Source organism: Trachurus japonicus, chromosome 24 (assembly GCF_045865225.1).
Source record: "Trachurus japonicus isolate A0001 chromosome 24, Traja_1.0".
Taxonomy (NCBI): Eukaryota; Metazoa; Chordata; class Actinopteri; order Carangiformes; family Carangidae; genus Trachurus; species Trachurus japonicus.
Window position 1 is genome coordinate 23,069,888 of NC_140930.1, and position 17,876 is coordinate 23,087,763.

General features: G+C 42.0%; 1 protein-coding gene across 1 annotated transcript; it reads left to right on the forward strand.

The window, feature by feature from the left end:
• Window positions 1–1,612: 1,612 nt before the first annotated feature.
• LOC146961974 (EH domain-containing protein 3) lies at window positions 1,613–17,472 on the forward strand. Its single transcript, XM_085770271.1, has 8 exons — window positions 1,613–1,966; window positions 6,217–6,393; window positions 9,223–9,320; window positions 13,767–13,908; window positions 14,016–14,115; window positions 14,727–14,897; window positions 16,589–16,753; window positions 16,854–17,472. Exons 1-8 carry the CDS (start codon window positions 1,740–1,742, stop codon window positions 17,379–17,381), a joined length of 1,608 nt encoding a protein of 535 aa, XP_085626397.1. The 5' UTR covers window positions 1,613–1,739; the 3' UTR covers window positions 17,382–17,472.
• The last annotated feature ends 404 nt before the right edge of the window (window positions 17,473–17,876 follow it).

A 17,876-nucleotide genomic window follows, 5' to 3' on the forward strand; every position in this document is an offset into this window, starting at 1 on the left:
ACACTTGTTAAAATGTATTTTTGTGTTCATCTTTTTTGTCATTGTTGTGTGAGCTACGGGACTAACGTGAATTTCCCTGCTAGGGATGAATAAAGTATTCTCTATTCTCTATTCTATTCTATATTAGGCTACTACAATACACTATACAAAATATGAAAATGAATCCACATGTTTCAGGAGGTGTGAATAGTCTTGTATGGTTTGTAAAACCTTAGCCTAATCTTTGATGAAGAATAGAAATTGGCTATATTGGCTATATTGTTACATATAAAAAGCCAGATAAACTGTAAATATTTAAGTAGCTACAAGTCTTTGGGTGGAGATCTCCCTGTGCCTGGCCTACGTGCCTTGTATGCACAATCGATGGATTGGGTTGTATGTGAGCGAATCCTAAACTCGCCTCGCCCTATGTCAGCTGGGACTGGCTTCAGCCCCCCTTGACCCTGCACGGCCACGGATAGTGGATGGACACGTTTTCCCTCTATTTCCTCTACTACTTTTACACCAATGCTAGTTTCATGAAATAGCTAATTAGCTAGCCTAGCCTACATAACCAAGACGAAAAGTAAATTGTTTGTTAGTCACTTCACCTGTTATCCAAAAAGCAACCTCTAGGTGGCGGCCTGTCACTTTAATGGCGGTTCCCTGCACTCTCGTTCCCTGGTCTCTCACAGGACCAGGACCAGGACGCCCCTCCTCACATCATGGCGCCACGCGGGCCGGCTTCAGCTGCAGCATCACTGCGGCGCGCGCGGCGCTCGGACTGCCAGCCGTTGGGCACTCAGCCGGAAGTGCTCGTGTTTCCCTGGACCAGGCATTTAAATTGAGCTGCAGGGCATCAGCTGCTGCTAGAACCAGCGCTGCTCTGTGACAGAACATAACCCGAATCCCTAACGAAATAGGTGGACTCGTAAGCGATACAGATCATTTTGACCCCGTGGAAGTAGTTAGCCTTGTTGTGTTTTTAGAGGGGTGGTGCTGAACAAATAACGGTCGTTGCGCTCTGACAGGGGCTCGGTGCATCATTTTTTGGATTCTTCTGTCTTTCTCTTGGGCGAAAGCGGTAACGTTTTGTTGTGCATGAATAGAATGATTTAGTTGTTTCTATGCAGTGCGTATTTGCTCATATAGATGGATAAACAAAACCAAACTCATTGAACGTAGTGTTTCTTTTCGGCTCAGGGGCAAGACTGTACAGTAAGTGGCCTTCACTTATGCTACAAGGACCGATGGGCTGGATGATGAAAGCGCATTTGAAGGGTCAGGTTTAGTTTCTGATAATGCAACCATCTGCATTTTATTCTAGTTGTAGATATTACTAGAGACAAAAACTTGCCTAACTGAATTGAAAATAATACATGACCTATCTGAATATTTTCATTAAGAACTAACACCACTCAATATATTTGTTATTATCCTATGATCAAAAACATCCCTCTTTTTCCAGACCTTTCCAAATATTTGAGAATTTATCAAAATACATCTCTAACAAATTCCACTTCATCTTTGCTGGGGGGCGGGAGGGGGTGGAATTTGAAGGGGGGACCTAAAGTTATTTGAGGTTAGCTCTTAGTTTCATCTGAGTTTTAATTTGGAGATCATCTTCTGGGAGAAAATCTCCCTTAAAGATACCAACTACCCCAAGGACATAACAAGTTTGACAAATCAACAGATCGACAAAACAGCAATTTTTTTTTATTAGTGTTTTGAAGGCTTTATTACTCCAATAATAAGTGACCATGTTCAGCTGGCTTGGAACCGATGACAGAAGGAAGAAGGAGCCAGAAGTCTTTCAGACCGTCAGTGATGGACTGAAGAAGCTTTACAAAACTAAACTCCTGCCACTGGAGGAAAGCTACAAGTTCCATGAGTTCCACTCCCCAGCTTTGGAGGATGCTGACTTTGAGAACAAGCCCATGGTCCTACTGGTGGGACAGTACTCCACTGGCAAGACAAGTTTTATACGGTGAGAGCACAGCACATAGAATTACACACATGACAACCTTCAAATGGACAGAGGAGTCAGAGGCCACCAGAAAGATAGAGAGGGACGGGCTGACACACCCAAACTGACTTTTTCCTTCTCTTCATGTAAGCAGTGAATAGGAGTGCAGTATCATGCAGTAAAGTTGATTCAAACAAAATTGAATCGACATAAAAGAAAAATAAGAAGAGGAAAAACACACACACAAAAAAAATCAAATTGCCGCGATAAATAATTTTTCAAAAGGCTCTGGTCAGTCAAGAAATGTTTCTGTTTAGCTCTTTTCTCTGTTACACATCTGTTGCATGTATTGTCAGTGTCAGAGCATTGGGAATAGGCAGGTAAGGCATGTTTATTATAGCCCAGTTTGTCTCAAAAGGTTTTACACTGACAGTGACAGCATCATAACAATATAATCTGCCCTTAGACCTAAAGTTGTTTGAAAATCACACACATCTGAAATCATTTTCAACAAGGTTCTATTTGGCACTCAGGTGCTACATGTCTGACGTGAGACCAATTCAATTTTGTTGCTGTTTAAACTACGTTTCATGAATTATTTAGGTTAAAACACTGTCAGATTTAAGTCAGAACTAGCCTGCAGTAATTCTGGGAGTGGCATACATACAGTATGTGTTTCTTTGTGTGTGTGTGTGTGTGTGTGTGTGTGTGTGTGTGTGTGTGTGTGTGTGTGTGTGTGTGTGTGTGTGTGTGTAAGCGTGAAAGACAGAGACAGTGAGGGAGACAGATTTTAGCATCTGGGTGATAAACCTCCTTTAGGCCTACTCCTGCTGATGCCTGCCTTTCGGACAAACACACTCATGCCTGCAGGGCCTTCTAGGTTATTAGTTGAGACAGGACAGTGCAGACGTCCCTGATGTCTCTCCTCTTCCTCTTCTGTCTCTGATTCTCTCTCTGTTTTGCTCTTTCACTGATGACAACACCCATCACTCAGCAGCCCGACCCTTCACTGCCAACACCTTAACAGTATGAGGATGCACAAACTGCTGAGTGGTCACCACGGCTACGGTTACAGCATCTCATTCATTTCATATTGCAGCGTCTCTTTATGGATCTGGGAGCAGTGCAGGATGTGGCTGAATGCTCTGTCAGTTTTGTTAACCCTCAGAAGATCCTTCAATTTGTACCACATCCATGACCCCATGGACAAAATTTAGATATCAGTTACTCACAAAATATTTGTGATACATATCGGGCTGGGTCTTGACTAAACATGAAAATCACTTTTGACATGGGTTTCAAAAATTTTAACCCCTTCCTGGCCAGTTGTTTTTGCTGCAAAAACACAACATTTCTATGGGGCTCTATGGCTGGTGACAGTATTTTAGTGATAAAAAAGAGATATCCTAAATTCCCTCAGTGAAAACGTCTGACTATAATATGTCAACAAAATAAAACAATAATTTTGGATTCTCTCTTTGGATTTATCCATTGTTCAGATTTCAGTTCGGGAAATTAGCGCATATTTCATTAGATATTGCCTCATTTACATATTTAAAGCAGAAGTAAGCAGAATGTTTGTGTTATATAAGTCTTATACCCCTTTCCCACTGGCCAAAAATCCCGTTTAAACCCGCTAACAATCGGCTTTTGGTGGCAGTGGGAAAGGCGAACCGACAACGCGGGTCAAACGACTCGGCAAGCGAGGCGGGTTAAAATCGCCTTTAATCGGCTCGGCTCCGAACTGCTTGCAGTGGGAACGCCAGACCCGCGTCAACCCGCTAATTTACGTGATGACACTGAACGTTACGTGACGCTACGTCATCGCGCCGGTCGCGTCTCATATCACGTACCAAAACAAAGCTCTGCTCCGCTCTGCTCTCATCCGAGACTGGGATCAAAAGATCAGAGAACACTGACCAAAAACGATAGAAAAAAAGAAAAGAAAAGAAGCGACAGTCTGTTTAACTGACGTGTTGTGCCGCGGACGTCCGTCATCCGGCCGCAGCAGACTCTCTGTCCTCCGCGGTCCTGGTGCTCCAGGTCAGCCAGCCAGAGAGTCTGCCTCGGCGGACGGACACTCCGCGGCGGGCGGCTGTGGCATGACTGTGTGTGTCTCTTGCACCGCGGATGAGAGCGGGGCGACTGGTTTATGCTCTGTCTGGTCCCTCAGCGGGGGGTCAGACTCGGCTCATTTTGGTCAATGGGAAAGGGGCCAAATGCCGATTGTTAGCGGGTCGACCCGCGTTTAAAAAACCCGCGTCGACCCGCTAATTTTAGTGGGAAAACGGCTTTAAATAGTTCTATCTTCCGACAGCAATCACTTACATAGAGTGTTTGGTCTGAAACACGGGTCTGTCAGTCACTCTGCTCTGCTGTAAGCCGAGGAGAAAACTTTCCTTGTATCCTACAACCTTTATCCAATGAGGAGAGAGAACAGCATAAAGGGGCGGTCCTCTCTGTGTGTGCAGCCAAGGGATGCGCGTGAATGTGGTGACGTAGGGACGAGGACGGGGACTGCTAACTCCATCGGCTGACAAGAAGTTAGCCAAAACCACCGGATCGCTTACTTCTGCTTTAAACATAAAATGTGACAAAACTTGTAATGCAAAAAATATTTGTCTTAATGTAAGTAATACACTTGGGAAGTTTCATGGTGATATCTGTTAGTTAAAATTTTTACTGTGGTTAAAATTCATTATGGGTCCAAAAATTGGACTTTCATTCTGAAATTCAGGACATTCAGAGTTTACCAAAAGATACACCTCCTTGCCAAAAATCAGGCCCCAGTGACCTTTCATTTGACCGTGGAGAGTTGGGAAAGTGTGAGAGGTGGACATAAATGTCCAGGGGTAACTGGAGGGTTCCCTAAACTACAAGGGAGTGATTTATTTTCTACTTTGTCAGTAGGTCATATGCAATAGGGCTCCCATGTGTGTGGCTCGTGGGTCTTCTGTAAAAACTAAAAAGGTGGTTTGTGTACGTGACAGGAGAGGCCAAGGGTAATATAGTGTCTTGTTTGGCAGTTAGGCAGAGGTCAGTAATCTGAACCTGTCTTCTGATTTTCAACTTAGTCTGATGGATGAAGCATAAGCAGCCCCCCCACACACACACACACACACACACACACCACCACCACAGACAATTCAAACAGACAGATGGACTCACACTACACAGACACATGCAAAGAGATAGCTCCACAAGGCACCGCGGGCTCCTCTTACAAGGTGCGTGTGTGTTGGAGGGGGTGGGGGGGATTTAGAAGAGACCCATCTTTACATCTGGTATCAGCTACATACAGGCCCCACATCTCTTTTTACTGCCTGTGGTTATCATGTTGGGGTTGTGTAACTCAACAGAAACATACTAATCATCCTGTGGCTGTGTGATGTGACTGAATTAACTGCTGAGGATTCAACCTTTCACACTGGAGACATACGTACATGAAATAATAAGTTATACATGAGTTATCTGTTAATGTAAAACACAATCACAAGTTTAAGAAATGTATTGTAGGTCTATTGAAACATATAGCCTACTGAGCCAAAACCACCTGCATAAGATTTACATCTGATTGACTGCCTGTCCCTGAGACCTTTCCACCCTAGCCAGCTGGTTCTGATCACCAGAGAGCAAAGTAAGTCTGGTGGAAGGTTGTATATTTAACCGTTTCGTCAGAACTGAGCCAAAGCTTTCTCTTTTACGAATACCAATGCCAGTGTGCCCACAGCTTTATATTGTGGTGATGGCAATTATTGGATATGTTTGTGTTATTTTGTACACTTTATGCAACTCAGTTCAGATTGTGACTTGGCCAGAAAACTTCATGGCCCATGGTGGTATTCCATTACTCAAAATAAAAGGTGGCTCTGACTGACAAGATATATTTTTCTTCCTGCTGCCTACAGATGAAGTAAGGGACTCAGTATCTCAATGATTATAAATTTTAGCAGAGATGACTACAATTTTCACACATGTGCATGTGGAGAATTATTTCTGTGAAGTGTTTATTCTCTGTATTTATTAATTCATACATTTACAGTTACATCTGACTCCAATCTGCCTGTTTAATACACAAATACCACTAATTAATATACTCATTATGCTTCTATATTATAATACTTGAGTTATTTTAAGATTCTTTATCCTTTACATCTTTTGTACTGATTACACCAACACCAGAAGGCCTTTATATGGTGTAAATATTACCAGAATAATCTCTTCTCTTATCTTGTTTTGTGTAACACCATGTCTTATCATCTCACCTACAGCTACCTGTTGGAGCAGGATTTTCCTGGAATGCGGATTGGCCCTGAACCCACCACGGATTCCTTTATTGCAGTGATGCATGGGGACACAGAAGGAGTCATTCCTGGGAATGCTTTGGTGGTTGACCCTAAGAAGCCCTTCAGAAAGCTGAATGCATTTGGAAACGCATTCCTCAACAGGTAGGTTACACACAAACCCACTTACACAGTCTTAGCCACTGGCAGACATCTTTGGAGGTTCTGTATGCATAAAAGAAAAAAGAAAAAACGTTATACTAAGGTGAAGTATATGAATGCAGACAGAAATACCGACGAAGAGATAGGAGTAGGAAAAGAGGGCGAGAGTGAGTGAGAATCCACACACCACAGCTCTACATTCCTGTGTGATTAAATTTCCCTCTGCTCACTGGTCAGTCTGTGTGTGTGTGTGAGACACTCATTTTCGCAGAGTCATCCCTCTGGAAAAGCAAAATGCCCCAAAAAAATGGTGGTGCTGCCCTCACTGTGAGGGCCCACTACAGTGCCAGTGGGGATCAGGGGGAGTTCACAGTGAGAACAGCCGCTGACCTGTTCGTGTTGTTTCATCCGGAGAGAGAAAGAAAGACAGAAAGGGAGAGCAGGACAAATAGAGGAGAGGAACAAGAGAGGGGAAAGTTGGATAATCTGAGGGGTATTCCAGAAAGGAGGTTCAACAAACTCTGAGCTTAACCCTGAACTTTGAGTTGACCTATCCTGTGAAGTGAGTTGCAGTCGTCTTTTTGTTTTGAAATTAAAGGGATACGCCAACTTTTTTTTTTGTGTCTTGCCTCACTCCCGAGTCCATGACAAGCAGATAGACACCATCCATTCGACTGTGCGTGCAGTAACAAGGGAGATAGAGCCCATATTGCCCGTAATTAGCTTAGCTCAAATGCTGGAAAATGCTGGTTAGCCTGCCTCCTACCCGAGCCGAAATCAGCAGTCAGAAGCTGATTTCATTTTAGCTCTAAACTCTGTAAATATATCACTTTATCGACATTTCAAACATTTTTAGGCGAGAAAGTAGCCGTATAGATCAGCAGTGTGTCGTTAATTTGTCTAAATACCAGCTGTTTACAATTTTGCTTGGACGTATTCGGCGCTACTCAAGCTAGCCACTTCCGGTTACTTTCAAAAAATAAAACACCCGTTGCCCTTTACATACAGAAGTGCTTTTACTTTGAAATAGGAAGCTAACCTACCCTCGATGTAGCTTGAACCAAAATAAACCGTCTTTGCTTGAACCCTCCGTTTTGACCGATCTCGTCCCGTTACCGGCATTTGACCGCTCGAGATGCCTTACCGGAGAGTTTTGTCAGCTCTGAGACGAAGATCGGCCCGCTGGTTTAGAGTTCCTGAAGAGTGTCTCTGATGAGGCAGGCTAACACTACCGATACACTTCCAGCATTTGAGCTAAGCTAATTACGGGCGATACGGGCCCTCCTTCGTTACTGCACGCACAGTCAAAAGGATGGTGTCTATCTGCTTGTCATGTAGCCTACTCGGGAGTGAGGCAAGACACGTAAAAAAAGAAAATGTTGGCGTATCCCTTTAACATCACTTTCTTTAATATTTGTCTTTGAGAAAGTGGTTGAATGGTGTTCAATGTTTTATGATTTATTTATTTTATTTAATGCAGTCAGATGAAAATTAGATATAAAAACAGTCTTGTGATTGCGCCTCACTTTGGTTTTATTCATATTCCACATATTAAACAAAGTAATTAATTCAGTGGATATTTCCGCTTGTAGCAGCTTTTACCACCAACTATGCTGATTAACACACATTCTGCCTCCTAACATCCTGCTCAGTAGATGAACGTGTGGCAGAAGGCAGAGCGAGGTGCTGGTCACCTCCACTTCCACCACGTCTGACAGAGGCAGAGGAGCTGGTCCTAAGTCAGCTCGCTGGGTGACCAGAGGCTGAGAGGGTGTCACTCACCCTCAGGACCCCACATTAGAGGCAGACACACATCTACAGATAGGCCTAGTACTATACGTTTTTTAATGTTATCCTCAATGCAGCTGCAAATTAGAAACACAGACTTTGAAATTGCGTTGTTGGAAAAAAAAACAGTGACTACTGATTGTTATTTTTGTATCTGTAGGAATTAAAATAAAGAAAGCCAAATAAAATGTGAACTATTTCTCCTTTTCTGGCTGCTGGAAGGTGATTGATTAAAGCAGAAAAGTATCTTAAAGCAGAAGTAAGCAGAATGTTTGTGTTAATATAAGTCTTAAATAGTTCTATCTTCCGACAGCAATCACTTACATAGAGTGTTTGGTCTGAAACACGGGTCTGTCAGTCACTCTGCTCTGCTGTAAGCCGAGGAGAAAACTTTCCTTGTATCCTACAACCTTTATCCAATGAGGAGAGAGAACGGCATAAAGGGGCGGTCCTCTCTGTGTGTGCAGCCAAGAGATGCACGTGAATGTGGTGACGTAGGGACGAGGACCAATAGATCCATGACGAGGGCGGGGACTGCTAACTCCATCGGCTGACAAGAAGTTAGCCAAAACGACCGAATCGCTTACTTCTGCTTTAACCTGCAAAGTGATAAAAACAAAGAGGACTGAACAGATCTAAGAGCACATCAGTGGTGAAGTGCAGCCTGATACGATGTGCGTCCGGAGAATACTGTTCAGGTAAATGACGGACTGTACAAGAAGCGTTACCGTTTGGTTCAGTCCTTGTCAGGGAATGAGAGCTCAGCTAAACGGGACAAATTCTCCTCATGACATAAAACTATGTGAATTATTTCTGCTTCAAAATGATCAGACCGAGAAGGAAAGGACAGCCCCTTTCACACAGCTCCATTAGACTCAGCGAGCTGGTGTGCTGGAGTCAGTTTGGTGACTAACACAGAGTTTCCCTCATCTCAGGGTTCACTTACTCTGAGTTTTCAAATAACCTGCTTTCTGGAATACCCCTCTGGTGTTGCATGATGTTTGTTTTTAAAATGTTTCCCCCTATGTGTGTGTGTGTGTGTAGGTTTGTGTGTGCCCAGCTGCCTAACCCAGTTCTGGAAAGCATCAGTGTGATTGACACTCCAGGGATTCTATCAGGAGAGAAACAGAGGATCAGTCGAGGTAAGACACTAGAAGACACTAGAATGGAGATGCTCACTGTCTTCCACTGTTTATGTTAGTGTTGGTGTCTATGTGTATGTGTTTGTGTGCGTGGGGGGGTGAAGTTTAGGTTTGTTTGTATCTTCATTTTCTTTTCATTCTTTTTTATTCACTCGGTCAGTGCATACATGTTTCATTTGCATGTGTAATATTTGTGTGTAGAATATGTAGCTGATTGTTTTATCAACATCATTGTTCATTTGTGTACGTGTATGTGTCCAGATGAGGAGTTATCAGGCTATAGCTGCCTACATAGATGTCCTTATGGAGGTATTGTAGAAATAAATCAGGGCATTAAACAGCTGCATAAGGCAAAATAAAATGATATTTTGGCTTTTAATAATTTATGGACTGCTACATTTTTTCACCAGACTCTTATCACATTGTTTGGGAAGAAAATATGTATATCGAGTCCCTGAGTGTACCTCGTTGAGTTATTTTGGGTATCACATGGTGCTGCTCTCGGCATGACTCATAAGAGAATCTGTTTATAAATGTAAGGGCACAACTCTCATCACCTTATAATAGTGAGTGATGAGAGTTGTAAGATATGTGAATTCATCATACAACAGGTCATTCACAGGCTAAAATATGCTTTGTAGATATGATGCAAAAAAACAAGATCTTTGTTAGTCACTGGAGGTAAATCTTCTACACAAGACAAGTCTAAAATTATTTTTTCCCCGCCAGCGTGAAAAGCAATCTGTTAACAACCCTCTGAAATTCAAAATATCATGGTATCTCTCTTAACCCTTCATAGCTTTGCCTGTGTAGCTGTGTGCCCTCTGTGTCTCCTCTCAGTTGTGCTCATACAGGACAAGAAGACATAGCTAAAATGATTTCTGTTTTACATGCTTATTGCTACCACTGCTGAACCTTTGCTCACATCCCAGTGAGAAATTATTAAATGGTCAAAAATGGTAACTTGTTCTGACAGACAGAATTACCATCAGAGTTTAAGAAGCTATTTACTTTCTCTTTTTTTTTGACCAATTATGGGGAGGGACAGCAGTACAGCCAGTAGCATATAAAAACAGTTCAACTAGTTTGTAAAAAGGGGGATTTTTCTCAGCTATGTTTGTATAGGGATTCTGCCTTTCTGTGAGGGTGAGCAGCCAGGCCAAAATTTGGATTTGTATGTGATCATTGGTGTTATAAATGATATGCAATCTGTAAATGTAGTTTTAGTTTGAGGGAGAAAATGTTTAACAAACATAGCACTTATGGAAATCCACTTCTTCCACTGTCTTAACACAAAACTACAACTCACTACTAACTGGTTACAAATGCCTCCTAATTCCTGTCCATTCATCTACTCTGTAACAGATTTACCATTGACTCTCTTACTCTAGTCTCCTTGAGTGTTGTTTGTCAACTTCAGCTCCCTAGTCTGTTTTCTCGCCTTTGTACTCTTCATTTCCTGTGGAATTTCTCCAGGTAAGAGTCCTTGAGCAGGATAGAAGTCAAAAGAGTCGGTGATGAAATCCTGCTGACAGACTCAGTCAATGATTCATTTATTTAAGCATTAATCCACTCAGTCATGCATTAATTCATATGAGGTCATGATTGCATTGCACTTTTAAAAAAGTCAAAGATATTACTTTTTGATGTTAGATGGAGTTTTTTTTCCCTCCTTGCTTATTTTTTAAGTTGTTTTAGTTAGAGCTCTGGCAGGCCTATCACCATCTGTAAACACACTCTTTTCTCTCAACATGTTGTAATATAGGTATCCTTCTCATTGTGTCCTCTCTCAGGAATGTTGCAACATCTCGGTTAATGTTTACAGTTCTTAGAGGACAGATACTGTTGACCCTCTAAATTGTTTGCTGGTTTTGTTCACCACAATGTCAAATGGCTGTGTTTTGCACATAGATAGATAACTAACATACGGAAATAGAAGAAGTCTTTATAAGTCAAAGTGAATAAAAGTATATTAGATTTATCAGAAAGTGCTAGATGTGAGTTCAGAGGTGTGGCAGTGGGGAACAGTTCAACAGTCTCACAGCATCCTGGAATAAGCTGTTCTTCAGCCTTGGCGGTCTTTGCCCTGATGTTGTGCAGCCTCTTGCCAGAGGGGAGAAGGGAAAACAGTCCATGTGCAGGGTGGGTAGAGTCTCCCATGATGCAGTTTGCCCTGTCTCTGCATCGGTTGGTGTAGATGTCTGAGATGGCTGGTAAACTGCATCTGATAGTCTTCTGAGCGGACTTCAAAGAATAGTTCACCCAAAATTCAAATTTCACTCATTATCTACTCACCCTCATGTAGACTAAGAGCTGGGAGAAGTTTCAGAGTCCTCCGTGGCTTCTCTGAGTTACAGGGGGTCTCGGCGTAGCAGTGCATGTCCATATAACGGTTGCAAATGGATACCAACTGTCTTTGTAACAAAAAGACACACCAAAAAACATCCAAATACCTCCATGCTGCTCGTATGTAATGTCCCTCTTGTATTGAAGCCCTTGTCTTTTTGTTACGAAGACAGTTGGTATCCATTTGCAACCGTTATATGGACATGCACTGTTACGCCGAGACCCCCTGTAACTCAGAGAAGACACAGATAACTCTGAAACTTCTCCCAGCCCTTAGTCCACATGAGGGTGAGTAGATAATGAAATTTCAATTTTGAGTGAACTATTCCTTTCACCACTCTCTGCATCACCTGCTTCTCTGCCACTGTGCAGCTACAATACCACACCGTGATGGAGGGAGATGGTGTGCTCTCCACTACACATCTGTAGAAGAAGCTGAGAATGATGGAGTTCAGTCCCGCCTTTTTCAGCTTCTTCAAGAAGTACATTGATGAGCCTTCTTGATGATGCTCTGGGTGTTGTCCGGTGAGGGTGTTTAAAGGGAAACTTCGTTTTTTTTTTTTATTTCAACCTGGGCCCTGTTTTCATATGTTTTTCTGTATACGTGAGTGATGGATAATACAGTTATTGAGGTGGCTCCAGTATTGAGCCGGGCAGGCAGCTTGCAGCCCAGCTAATGCTCTTCAATTGGGCAAGTGGCTCCCGTCAAAGTTCGCCATATAAATGTGCATTTTTTTTCCACACTGACAGGCTCAGATAGTTACAGTGAGTGTCCCACAACATACTAGAAAGGAGAAATGAATGTAATAGTCTCTACCTTTAGCTGGAGGTCGCTGTTTGTTGTGATCTGTGTCCAAATCTCACCACGCTAGAAATCTCGTTCTGAAATCTCGCGGGATGACTACTGCCAGTCAAAGCAGAGACGCGCTAAAGGTAGAGACATACGTTCATTTCTCCTTTCTAGTATGTTGTCGGACACTCATTGTAACTATCTGAGCCTGTCAGTGTGAAAAGAAATGCACGTTTATAGGGCGAACTTTGACGGGAGCCACTTGCCCGGTTGAAGAGTGTTTGCTGGGTTGCAGGCTGCCTGCCCGGCTCAATACTGGAGCCACCTCAATAAAAGTATTATCCATCACTCACGTATACAGAAAAACATATGAAAACAGGGCCCAGGTTGAAAAAAACGAAGTTTCCCTTTAAGAGGTGTACCCCGAGGTATTTGAATGCAGTCCTGGGGGGAGCCAGTGTTGAGGATGATGGATGAGGCGAGGCTGTTGTTGATCCTGATCTATTAGTCAGAAAATCCAGAATCCAGTTATAGAGGGATGGAGCTTGTCCAAGTGCTGCCAATTTCTTCGCCAGTGTCTGTGGGATGATTATGTTAAAGGTTGAACTGAAATCCAAAAAGAGCAACCTTACATAGGAGTCTCCAGATGCGTAAGGGGCTGATGGACCACTGCAGCAATGGCATCAGCTGTGGAGCGGTTCTGCCTATATGCATACTGGTGAGGGTCAGCTGTTGTGTCAATGGACCTGATCTTAGCTATACTGCACAGGTGGAAGAAGGCGGTCCTAGTCACATATTTTATGTGGGAGCTGAAGGAAAGGTCCGGGTCAGGGTGATGCCATCTAGAGTAGCGATCTGATTAGAAAAAGTGTCCCTGAGATGTTTAGGTCCAAACACAATGACCTCTGTTTTATCTGAATTCAGCACAATCACACAACAGCATTTCCCACTGGAACAGTCTCAGTCTTAGCAAGTCCATCTTGTTAACGTGTACGTTGTATAAAAAGAGGCTTGATATGTTCGGTCAGTTTGCGCTTGCCTTTAACTTAGTTAGCAATCCGGCTCTATATGTATATATCTCCATATGTGACAGGAGGAAAGAAATGAGAATCAGAAAGAATTGGAGGGAAAAAACAATGTATCTTTTTCTTTCCCTCTCTTTTTTTATTGCAACCCTACCACTTCCTTATCTGAAACCTTCATTCCAAATCTTGCCTTACACTCCAACCTCTCATGCGGTGTCCAACCTTGTGTTCGTCCCTTTTCCTCCTGCTCCTGCTCCTGCTCCTGCTTCTCCTTCCCCCTCCCAGGCTATGATTTTGCAGCTGTCCTGGAGTGGTTTGCTGAGCGAGTGGACAGGATCATTTTACTGTTTGATGCTCACAAACTGGACATTTCGGATGAGTTTTCAGAGGTGATAAAGGCCCTGAAGAACCATGAAGACAAGATCAGGTACAAAGACTTACTATACTTGAGGCTACACAAATTGCACATAAACACCTGCTTGCTTCATACATGCAGCATTTCTCACCACTGTTTACTTGTGTTGTTTTGTTCAGGGTTGTGCTGAACAAAGCTGACCAGATTGAGACCCAGCAGCTGATGAGAGTTTATGGTGCCCTGATGTGGTCGCTAGGGAAAATAGTCAACACCCCTGAGGTATTCTAACATAGCAAGTGTCATATCTTCTATTCCATAGGTTTTTAAGAGGAAACTTCAAAGTAGTTACAGAGAGAAAACTCGCTTATTATCTATTATCTTTATAGGAGATAGGTTGAGAGAGTTTCCCTGAATTTTTATGACAGAAGTGGTGAGTGTAATGGTGCCCATATAATCTATGCTAGAATCTTCCTTCAATCTTCACTATTTTGTCTTATTTGTAGCCCTTTTATTCATTATTTCCAAGCATAGAGTCTGGGTAGAACTGGATATAGTTGTGTTAACACCTTCAAAACCTTGTGCAAATGCTCCTGAGTAAGAAAGTGCTTTAGGGATACCATAACACTGGAATCACTGCTTCCTCAGGCTCTATCGACAATATCTGCTTCACACTTTTTGTACTCAAGCTTGTTTTGGATACTGTATAAATGACCAGTGTTTATGCCTGATTGGTTTTGCTGTGGAACAATTATTACTTATATTGTCCCCTCATAATTTGGAATCCTGCTCATTGCCTTAAATGATCAAAAATAGGCTGTTACTGACTGGATTGGTCTTATTGTGTTTTTGTCCCTCTGACTGTTAATTCCTCCTCTGTCTCTCACTGACAGGTGATCCGTGTCTACATTGGTTCATTTTGGTCCCACCCTCTGCTGATACCTGACAACAGAAAGCTGTTTGAGGCAGAGGAGCAGGACTTATTTAAGGACATTCAGTCTTTGCCGAGAAATGCAGCACTTAGAAAACTCAATGATCTGATCAAGAGGGCACGACTAGCCAAGGTAATGTACAAACAGACACATCCACTGAGGGATAATCTGTTTTTTTTTTCTGAAAATCTAAATGTAGGCTAACATTTAGGTAATAAAAAAACTTATTTTATAAGTTTCAATTTACTGTAAATGTAATGACTGTGTGTTCTGGTAATGACAAAATATTTTGTTAATGACATAAAAATGACCTTTTTTTTTCAAAGGTAAACAGTAGATTAATAAAAATACTACTTGTTTAAAACATGGGAAACCACTATATTGCTTATGTAAGAGTGTTTTGGTTGGCTGGCTAACCGTGCTGTGGAACAAAAATAAGCACTCAAATACCATTTTGAAAAAAATCTAATTTAACAGTTTGAGTGTTTTGCTAAGAAACACCTTAGACACAAGTTACATATGTCAATCCCTGAGTTGGAGAAAAAAACACAGTAGTAGTGTAGCTTTAGGACTGTATACTTCAATGGGTTTGTAAGCTAAATTGTTTAGATTTACAGATTTAGATTTAAATTAACTGAACCCAGGCTTTTTAGGGATGACACAAAGTTTTTTTTATTCTTACATTTGCAGTAAGCTAAAAATAATTTCACTTCTGTTGGCATTTGGCTGTGACATGTGTTGTTTGTCAGCACAGGTGTGTGTCTCTGGGTGTTTCCCATTCTCCCCATCACTCATCTTCTCCACCATGTTCAGCTGTTAACCTTGACTAAAAAAGTTTGTCGCTGTCACAGAACCAATAGAAGCTGACATGTGGTTATCCTCTTCTGAGTCAATTATTCCTATTTCTTTTCTGGGCAGTAAGTCTTTTGTATTGTACCCAGAGGATGTACACATGCACACACTGAGTGCATTTTTCCTGTTGGGGTGTGTGTGTGTGTGTGTGTGTGTGTGTGTGTGTGTGTGTGTGTGTGTGTGTGTGTGTGTGTGTGTGTGTGTGTGTGTGTGTGTGTGTGTGTGTGTGTGTGTGTGTGTGTGTGTGTGTGTGTGTGTGTGTGTGTGTGTGTGTGTGTGTGTGTGTTTTTAGCTTCAAGGACATGAGGTAGATTCAGGGAACCATGAACACACACATGGACATAACTACTGTACAATTATACTTCATCATTTGTAATGAGTTTAAGTGGACAAAGGTTTCAGCAATATTGGGGCTACATTTTGGTGAAGTTTCAAAACTGTAGCGTGTATCGTATCGTTGCTTGATGATGATGATGAGTTTATTTGTCCTTTCCAAGGAAAATTGTTTTCACCATTTCGTACAGAGCGGCCTCGAGAAGTGCAACTTACATACATTCCCACATTTCATACACCTCAATTACATATTCGGTAGGAATTTTCCAAGTTTTTAAATTGAAATGCTTACTGCCAGCAGCCATACCCTGCCCTGCACAAGTGCGGACCTGGCTTGAGATTTTGCCTATCCTATGGTCACGTTCAGATCGATAAATGTGCATCCTTGCATCAGATGTGATGTGTGCACAATAGACATCATCATTCGTCTAAATTGTGTTTTTCTGTGTGTCCATGATAGAAAATGATCCAATGCCAATGAATCTGAGTTTAACAAAATGTATCAATTACATAATTTTTCATTTAGCTTAGTCTTTTTGAAAACAGGATCTTAGAGAACCCAACACCTCACAGAGGTGAAATGGTTTAAAGATGCTGATTTGATGAGTGTATGAGCATCTTTCTCTGTTTGTGTTCAGGTCCACGCCTACATCATCAGTTCGCTGAAAAAAGAGATGCCCACTGTGTTTGGGAAGGAGAACAAGAAGAAGGAACTAATTGGCAGTCTGGGAGATATTTATAAATGCATTGAAAGAGAGCATCAGATATCACCTGGAGATTTTCCAAATCTGAAGAAGATGCAGGTAAAGAGGAAAGAGAAGAAGGGTACTAATATAAAGATAGAGGCTTAGGTAGTTAAGATCTAATCTTGAGCTGTGGTTGTTTTGTTTTTTGTTTTTCCAGGATCAACTCCAGGCTCAGGATCTCACTAAATTCCAGCCTCTGAAACCTAAACTCCTGGAGGCGGTCGACGACATGCTAGCCAATGACATTGCTGGCTTAATGGTCTTGGTCCGTCAAGAAGAAACACAGCGTCCTAACCCAGTTGTTAAAGGCGGGGCATTTGATGGCACTTTGAACGGCCCATTTGGCCACGGATATGGTGAAGGTGCCGGTGAAGGCATTGACGAAGCCGAGTGGGTGGTTGCACGTGACAAACCTGCTTATGATGAGATTTTCTACACGTTATCTCCAGTCAATGGCAAGGTCACGGGAGCAAATGCGAAAAAGGAGATGGTGAAGTCAAAATTGCCCAACACCGTTCTGGGGAAGATTTGGAAGCTGGCAGATATTGACAAAGATGGGATGCTGGATGATGAAGAGTTTGCTCTGGCCAATCATCTGATCAAAGTGAAACTGGAAGGACATGAACTGCCATCAGAGCTGCCTGCACACCTGGTGCCCCCATCCAAGAGGAAAATACCTGAGTAAATATGAGATTACCTCAGCTAAGGAGCAGGGAGAAAATGATTTGCATTAGAAAAAGAGCATTATAGCAAAAGAACTACAAAATTTTTAGTCACATGGCAAATATTACAACAAATATTCAGTTAAATACAAATCTTCATAGAACTCTGTAGGATTTTACTTGTCAACAGAATGATATCTGCCCATCAAATGCACAATTTAGTCAACAGTGACATATTAGGTTTATAGGTTTTAGGGCTAACATGTCGATTAGTAAACAAAAAACTAAAATTCTACAAGAGGAAACACTGGTATACAGAAAACTGTAAGTTTGTCAAAATTACTATAGGAAAAGTCCCATGAAGATGAAGAAAATACATTTTTGCTGAATTATTTTTGGAGAGTGACAAAAACATGAAAAAAATTTGCCCCTGTTAAAAACGTATCTGTAATAGCAACAGTTATTACGTTATTGTTATCTGTATGTATTAATTATCTGTAGCCAGCCAGAATATGACA

Excerpts from the sequence above, each read along its gene's own strand:
- LOC146961974 (XM_085770271.1), top strand. The coding sequence starts at position 1,740 with ATGTTCAGCTGGCTTGGAACCGATGACAGAAGGAAGAAGGAGCCAGAA. Across the intron at positions 13,909-14,015 it reads AACCATGAAGACAAGATCAG|GGTTGTGCTGAACAAAGCTG; the intron begins GTACAAAGACTT and ends TGTTTTGTTCAG. Across the intron at positions 16,754-16,853 it reads CAAATCTGAAGAAGATGCAG|GATCAACTCCAGGCTCAGGA; the intron begins GTAAAGAGGAAA and ends TTGTTTTTCCAG.